The 8324-nt window shown below is 43.8% G+C and overlaps 1 protein-coding gene across 2 annotated transcripts in view; it reads right to left on the bottom strand.

Moving 5' to 3' along the window:
* Positions 1–8324, bottom strand: part of furina (furin (paired basic amino acid cleaving enzyme) a) — an 83178-nt gene that overhangs the window by 14291 nt on the left and 60563 nt on the right. For both annotated transcript variants that reach the window (XM_008293963.1, XM_008293962.1), the window contains exon 7: positions 5816–5904. In XM_008293963.1, the coding sequence (XP_008292185.1) occupies positions 5816–5904 (89 nt within the window). The remainder of the gene's footprint in view (positions 1–5815; positions 5905–8324) is intronic.

Genomic DNA, 8324 nt, shown 5'->3' with positions numbered 1-8324 from the left:
AATGTACCGATTTGTTTATTTTCTGCACCAATTCCTGGTGGAAACGTCTTTATTTACTTTATTTTTTAAATCTTTCTCTGCATCTAGAACCAGTTGACAATGTTAAATATAATAGAGCATAATGCAGCAGGGCTCTCAGGCATTCTGCATCGCTTCACATTTATTCTACTGTTAAATCATCCATCCATTATCTATACACCGCTTAATCCTCTGTGGAGTCTGGAGAGGGCTGGAGCCTATCCCAGCTGACTCAGGGTGAAGGCAGGGGACACCTTGTACAGGTCGTCAGTCTATCGCAGACAATCCAGCACACTCACATTCACACCTACGGACAATTTAGAATCCCCATTTTAAGCATTAACTGTGGGAGGAAGCACCCGGTGAGAACTTTCTGGATCTGCTGCAACACTTTAGATCTCTTAATGTATATTACGATTGCAGCAATGTCAGACTGCAACGCTAAAATGTGTTTATTCATCCACACAGTCGTCTACACTGAAAGTTCTGCAGGTGATGCCAATCTTGCAGAGTCCTGTTGTTCCAGTTGGCAGTTCAGCGCGTCACGGTGCTGCAGCTCTGGAGTTTCACCCGACAGTGTGCTCAGCAAAGTGTGGGGACAAAGCACGACCGCTGATTTGCATATTCACACATTAATTTGCAATGCAGTTTAGCCTTCATGTGTATTTGCAAAGCGCATTCAGAGGTGTTGGTCGTCTGCGCATCCACTGTGATGCTACTACGGGCCCCAGCATGTAAATCAAACACTATCTATTGATTTTCTTTGGTGCTTGAGATGGTTTAGAAAAAAAACAGAAATGGAATGAGATCAATTGCATTGTGGGTGAACTACCTCCTCAAGTGTGAAGCAGACTTCTGAGACAACAAACTCCGATAAAAAAAGATGAAAGAAAACATTCGTTGTCTTTCCCTACGTGTCTGAGTGAAATTAGTGCAGCTGTCTACGTGTAAATTGACTTGTTCTTATTCACGGAGATGCAGGAGTTACGCAGCCGGCGTCTAACGGCAGCTTTCAACTCATTTATACGGTAAATTAAAAGCGACGGCAGATGAGTGCTGTGTTGGAGATAAAACATAAACACATACACAAAACAATGCGGTATAGGTGCAAAGAGAGTGACATGCTTGTCCCGACCAATTATTTCTGCTCCCAGTTCAGAAGGTTTTCTTTCAACAGAACAGCTTCTTTGTCTCAGCGACGTTCCTCCGCAGAGAGAGAGAGAGCGGTGAAAAATCAAAGACACTTTAAAAACAAACTAATTTCCCCCCTTTGATACGTTGCAGGTCAAGTTACTCCACGCTGCTCTATGTGGGTTAAAGTAACCAAGCACTGGCTCTTTGAAGTTCTCTAAAAGCAGGCACTGAGCTGCTTGTGTTTCCATGGCAGCCTGCATTTGTGTGAGGGGAACATGTGATGCGCTGAGGAGACTCAAGTATCTCCACTGCCTCTCCAAAACACCATCTATTCCAACAAACCACAGGCGAAGCTCAGCAGCAGCATTGAATCCGGTGTATCCGTAGAAGAATATTAGAAGCGAGCTTTAACAAGCGCTAGAACAAAGCAGACTCTTTGTTTTGCATTCTTTATTTAAGCCCGTGTTAAATGAACCGTTTGATTCTGTTAGTAAATGTGCTTTAACAGGCCACGGGCAGCTTCACCTCCGTAGCTGGAAGCAGAGGAAAACCTCCAGCTTGACCCTGACTGAAGACAAAATCCACCTAACAACACCTTTCAAGTTCACTTAATAAAACATGTCTCGCTCAATCCATACAAAAAGGGTGAGTAAAAAAAAAAACAACCATCTGTGGTTTGATATCAATCTTTCCTTTAATATTTGATGAGCAGACATGAAAAGCGGTATTGATCTGCACATCCAGCGTCTGCATGAAAGCTTCTAAACATGTTTTCCCAAAATGTTAAACTATTCTTTTAACTATCTGCCGCAAGTTGGGCTGAAACAAAGAGCGGCCGTGGGAGTTGGTGAGTAAAACCGATGAAGTTCTTGACAGGATTGAGACAGTTTGAGGTGGTGACCCTCTGGGATGACGCTCAACCAAGATCTGCAGCAAACTACTTCACTTCTGCTGGAAGCTTTTTTTGTTTTATTTTTATTTTAAAAAGTTAAACAGGGAGGATTATTTTTACCCCAGACAAACTTATGAATATTGGAAGACTGAGGACAGGCAGTCTTTTTTTGGAGCTACCACGGAGACACTTCACAGGAGAGTCTCATGGCTGAATAATGAGCTCCAGCTCAGCAGGTGGTGCAGTGGTGGTGGGGGGTGGGAGGGCAGGTGATCTTGTGCAGAGGAGTCGCGAAAGCTTTTGCTCCGTCTGCACTCTGCCGCCGCAGTTTATACTACTTGACCGGAAAAATTAATAAGCCTGCCTGGCTGCTTTAGGAATGACTGTTTTTTGTTTTTTTTTTGACATCTTGGAGAACACGATTTGTCAGGCCTCCAGCTGTTCAGTGCCACCCTAAGACTTGCACAATCTGGATTCTTTTGTGTGCCGGTGCTGTGTGTATGTTTGGCGAGTCTCTGCATCCTTTTACTTGAATCTTACACCTGGAAATAAAAGGCTGGATTCGAAATGAGACGTTTATCTTCAAACATTTTTGTAGCTTGGGGCGCCGCTGTAGCTCACCTGGTTGAGCTGGCGTCCCATGTGCAGGGCTACGGTCCCGATGTGGAGGTCATGAGTTCGATTCCCGCTCATGACCCTTTCCCACATGTCCTCCCTCCACTTTCCTGTCTCTCTCTCACTAACACTATCCAATAAAGGCACAAAGGCCAAAAAAAAAACATCTTTGCATCTATTAGGGACTGCACAGCTGTTGAGTCTGTGCTCTCAATTATTATTTAATGTTTGTTTATTTGTATGTTTATGATGGGCAAACCTCATGTTACATTATTTGTTTTCTTATTTGTTGAGATCGATTGTTTACTAATTGACTGCCGAGCTTGTTTTATGATGTGGGCGTGGCTTCAATAAATAGCCTGGCACCGCAGCCGACACTGGTTGCGAGTGGATGGCATAGACAAGCACAGCAGCGCGTCTCCTTTGTTTTTCCTCCTCGTGTTCGGTGCTCGTAACTTTCCTTTTGGGCTCACAGTGCAGTGCCGCTGTGAAAGAAAAACTCTGTCAACAACAGCGCCCGCTCCTTTGGATGGCTGGGTGTCGGTTCTGACGTTCACTTCTAGTCTCTGCTGATGGAAAAGAGCCTCAAGTGTGCATGAAAACACAGGTGGGAACTTTCCCTAATAGCAGTCAGCTTCCTGCTCCACCTATATGAAAGACAACTTGTGTTCCAAAAAAAATAAAAAATGAATGCAGCGCGGCGCGTTCACACTTGCCATCTGGAGTTATGATAAAGACTACAGTTATGGCACCATTTGACGGGGTTTAAAACTTTATCACAGCTGGAAGTAGACAGACGACTATTGAGATAAGCACGGAGGTAATGAGATTTAGCATGCACCGCGGTGAATGAGCTTCTCCAGTTAAAAGGACTACACATCATTACGCTCCATCAGACTGACTGTTGAACACATCCTCGGGACTGGATCGGGAAATAAGCAACACAAAACCCACACATGCCGGCAGTGGGACAACAACAACAACAACAGCAGCTAACTTTTACTCCCAAACAGCCAATTTAATACGGCTAGGATTTCTAGAACCATACTGTGGGAAAGAAAACATCATGAAATAATCAAAATTGTTTACAAGTCAACTTAGTTGTTTTTAATATCAGCGCTACTGAAGTTCCTTTTGAAGAACGGGGGAACTAAAACTATAGAAAGCGTTCGCTCCCTGAAGGCAGCAGCAAAAACAACCCATCAGGGCGCAAAATCCTTTGTAGAACAAACAGATTAATATTTCACAATATTTTGCCACGCTCGCTGCTTTTGTATCTCCTCATAAATGAGCTGCTGTCTTATTGTTTCTCAGACACACACACAAACCTAACCGCTGTTAACGGCGGGAGAGCGACTGACCCCAAAAGCCAAACACTCACTGGAAGATTATTCGTCTGTTGCTGTCAGATTTGAGGACTGCGTTATCACCGAAGACGTCTGGCACCAAAGTAGTACATCAGAAGTAAGCCAGTTGGTAGAAAACATCCCTCTGTAGCGTAACATCAGCACGGGAACTACTATTATTAAAAAAAAAGTTGTGTGTTGTCTTACTTTGGTGAGTTAAAGAGGAGCTGCAGCGGTCAGACAGAAGAAAAGAAGCAGGACTGTGATTTTGAATTTGATAAAAATGGTGTTTTGTTTTTTTTATAGACAACTGATCGTGTTTCTTTTTATTCTTCTTGTATATTTTGAAGACTATTTCTATCATCAATCATTGTGCTGTTTATTTGTTGTTGGTTAATTGAATAATCATACATCTAGAAAGTTCAGCTGTGAAAATACTCATCACAAGTTTCCAGAGCCCGAGGTAGCAAAAAACAAAGAAGCAAAATAAAAAAGTTTAATTTTATAGGATATAAATAATAAATAAAAAAACTTAAGTAAAGAAGTAAATCTTCCAATTTCAGGGGATGGAATTAGAATTTTTTTTTTCTTCAAGCAAGAATATAAAAACAAAAAAAAAAGGACTAAATGAATAATGAATCACCAAAACAGTTGCTGGTTAATTTTCTGTCGACCGACTCGTTTCAGCTCTACCCACCACCACATAAATTAAGTATTTGGTTATTCGCTTTCTAGATGAAATAGGAGGGCGGAAAAACAAAGAGAGAAAGCGAGAGCGACTAGGAAAACCCAGAAACTAAAAGAGAACAAATATTTATTTGGTCTTTATTTCGTCTGAGTTGCTTTCTTAAATAAAAAGATGAAACGCGGCGACACGCTGTGAGCACGTAATGGCGGTGGCAGACGGCGGCTGATGAAATTTCATTGGCCAGAGGGACACAATTAAGTACGTTTGATACACGCGGGGCTTGTTCGAGTCGCGGTTGCGTCACTTAGAGGCAGTGGGGGTCGACATCATAGGAGAGCGTCGACGAGTTGAGATGTGTGGTACCGTCCGGCCCGCCTGTGACGTGGCTTCAAATCAGCCGTACAGCAGCCGGCTTCCCTTAAACAAACTGTGCAGGCTGCATTTTTTAAGTGTGCAGTAAACAGTTAAAGTTCGGGAGCCGCCTTAATTTCCTTCACCAGTTGCTTTTAAAACACCACCAGCACAACCAGATGTCTGAGAATGTATCGAGTTAGCAGGTTCTTAGGTACACGTGCAAATTAAGGCAATCCAGCACAACAGCGCTGCCATAAAACCTGCACTTATGAAGGTTGTTTTTTGCTGACACAACGTCAGAGAGGTGTTAATTCAAATCTGATGATTTCTGTGGTTGCCGTTAGCGGCGGTCGTGTGCTTCAAGGCGTTTTTAACGGTGTGTCCACAGAGCAGAGAAGAGGAGCGAACATCTGAAGGAAGCTACGTCAGCCGCTTTTGTTTCACTTGCGCGCAAACTCCGAACGCTAAGTTTCGCATTAAGGTAATGTCGATTCAATAAAAGCTGTAGTCGTCGTGCCATTTCAGGAACTACATTTCAGTACTGGTACTCCATGCAAAACCGGAATGCTTACAGCGCGCTGACAATCCACATAACAACTGTGGTGATGTTCAGAGAGATTCAGTGGCCTGCTGTGCCTGGGAAATGGACTGAAAATAACACAGACACTGCAGAACACCTATTCTGGCGTCAAAAGGAAAAAGAGAGAAAAAAAAGAGATGAAACTGAGTTTCGCCTGCGTGAGCTCGAATCAATCATCCACACCGTACCTCCAATCTTTGCATCGTAGGCCACGCCGACTCCACAGATCCCGTTGTTGGCTACTGCCGCCACTTCTCCCGCACATCGTGTTCCGTGCCTGGACAGGAGGGAAAAGGAGAAAGTGAGAGGGGCCTATCCTTGTAAGTGTCGTTCATTTAATGATAGAGCGTTTTACACATTTAGATACCCGCAGGTCGCGTCTAACAAAGGCTGCCTGTGAAACAACCTGCTCCATCCTGCACAGTGGTCAAGCTGCAGACTGAGACAAAACAAACTCAAGGAGACAGGTTCTTGGCCCTGATTTCTTTAAACAAATCAGAGCTCTCATTTATTCAACAAAAATAATAATATTCAGTGCATGAGCGGAACCGACTGTGCATTATCTACGGCCTTGTGGCGAAGCAACCTTGGTGTGACTACGGCTTAAATAGAGTCAAGTGAAAAGAGACATAAGATGACGCGCAGAGATCAGGAAGCCATGAATGACATTTACCATTTTCACAGTGCGTCTTTCATTAAGCCTGAATCTCTGCATTAAGATCTAGCTCCAGGCAGTGCAGTGTAGAAATCCAAAAAAGCTGCTGCTGAGTGGCTGATGATCACATTCCAGTCAGGTGCATTCCCCTCGCCTGCCAGACGGATATGCACTCTTAATGCCCTTCATACCATTAAAGCTTTCCAAACCGTGGCGCAATCCAGGCGGGTGGGGAGGGGTTGGGGGGGAGATTGCGCCACGGTTTGGACGGCTGGATGCTGGGTAACACTGTGCTACATCAGTAAACAACATAAACAGTGATACTGAAGGGACTATCAAGGCCAGCAGGCTTCCATTAAGGCAGTCTGGGTAACCAGCCAAAGCAAAAAAAAAAAAACAAATAATCAAACCTCATATCAGCACTGAACATCCACTGATGAAATGGACAACATCCGATGTCAGGATATGGACACTTAGTCTGACGGTAGCCTGCCAGCGGTCCCATTACTAGTTATGAATGAGCATTAAATAAATTCTTAATCGCATAGATTACGTTACCCAAAGTGCATTTTAAACTGTTCACAAAAGAGAAGTCAGAGGTCACGGCAGCTGCAGCGCAACTCTGTTAATTCAAATCGTTATTAATACTTCAGGTTTCATTAAAGAAACGAATATAATGACAGAAGGTCAGAGTGTTGTGATTCATTTGCGGGTCCCCGGAGTTCTCTTTAGACGCCGCGATGAGCTGAGAGGGCAGAGGTTAAACGCCACAGTCAGCAAGTCCACGATGTGTCACAGGACGTCCAGTATTAGACGGAGGCCTGGCTACAGCGTGCCGGGAAAAATACTGACTGCTGGACAGTAAAAACATCCTAACAGACACAAAAGTAAACACACGAGCACACAAATGTCATCTGGATGATTTTCCACAGAACTTTTTTATCACAATCTTCCTGGAAGAGCCAGTCTGTTGACTTTGGAGTCGTACGTCCTCCAGCATCCGTGTTTGCGATGCGGCTGCTGATAAGGAGCGGCTCAGGTGTCTGAGACGAGACGCCGGGCATGTACAGTCTCATCCCTCCGGCGTTCACCTGAAATTTCTCCAAATCTCCCTGCGATGCATTCATTACAGTCACTTACACGCTGGAGTGATTTCACAGGATGCAAATGCGGTTACAGAGGTGAAGCCCTTGGTTTCTGAACCTGATTATGCAAGAACTACTTGCATAATCAGGTTTTGGGAGTGATTTTTATTTATTTTTTTTCCTGGGAGTGATATATTAGGTAAAAAAAAGATATCCTTGCACGGCTCCCACTCACGGTTAAGGTCAGTAAGAATGTGAAGACGGGAGCATCTGTGGGCCAAACACTTTTCACAAAGTGTGCTTGTGAAAGCAGCTGGCTGCTTTTGTGTTTATTCGACATGACTTACAGGAATCGCTAAAGAGGAATTTTCATTTTTAGCACCAATCAGCAGCTTTTGTACCATAGAATTAAGCTAAATGCCAAATCTTACAACACTGAATGTTGGTTGAAATGAAATAAAAGATAAGATTTTATAATATATCAAATATTTCACAACCTCCCAAATGCAGAATGGCTCTGCATCTTATTGGAAAGTATGACGCTGTGAGTTCATGTGTCAACAAGATGATCAGTCATGAGCCTCGGGGGGCTACTGGTCCTCTGACGATGAGCGCAAGACGAGTCTGAAGGAATGAATTCTGGCTTCTTGCTGACTGTCCTCATTTCAACTGTCCTGATGAGACTGACATCACATGAAACCAAACCGAGCTTGAACCAGAGGCTTAGGGTTTAGCAAGCAGGCTAACAAGGCGGCAGAGAAGGAGATCATCACACAAAGTCCTCGAGTGAAGCTACTGGACAGGAACGAGGAGCCGTCTGTCACTACAAGAGCAGCGTTGTTAATCAGCTGTTAACAAGTTGCAGAGATTTATTATCACTGCTGTAAGATCTGAAGGATAGATCCTCTGACACAAGTTATGAAATAACTCAAACTCTCAAATAGATCCACTTCTTAT

Source organism: Stegastes partitus, unplaced genomic scaffold, assembly GCF_000690725.1.
Source record: "Stegastes partitus isolate 25-593 unplaced genomic scaffold, Stegastes_partitus-1.0.2 Scaffold926, whole genome shotgun sequence".
Lineage (NCBI taxonomy): Eukaryota > Metazoa > Chordata > Actinopteri > Pomacentridae > Stegastes > Stegastes partitus.
Note: the sequence above shows the minus strand (reverse complement) of the source record. Positions and strands in the feature narration are given on the sequence as shown.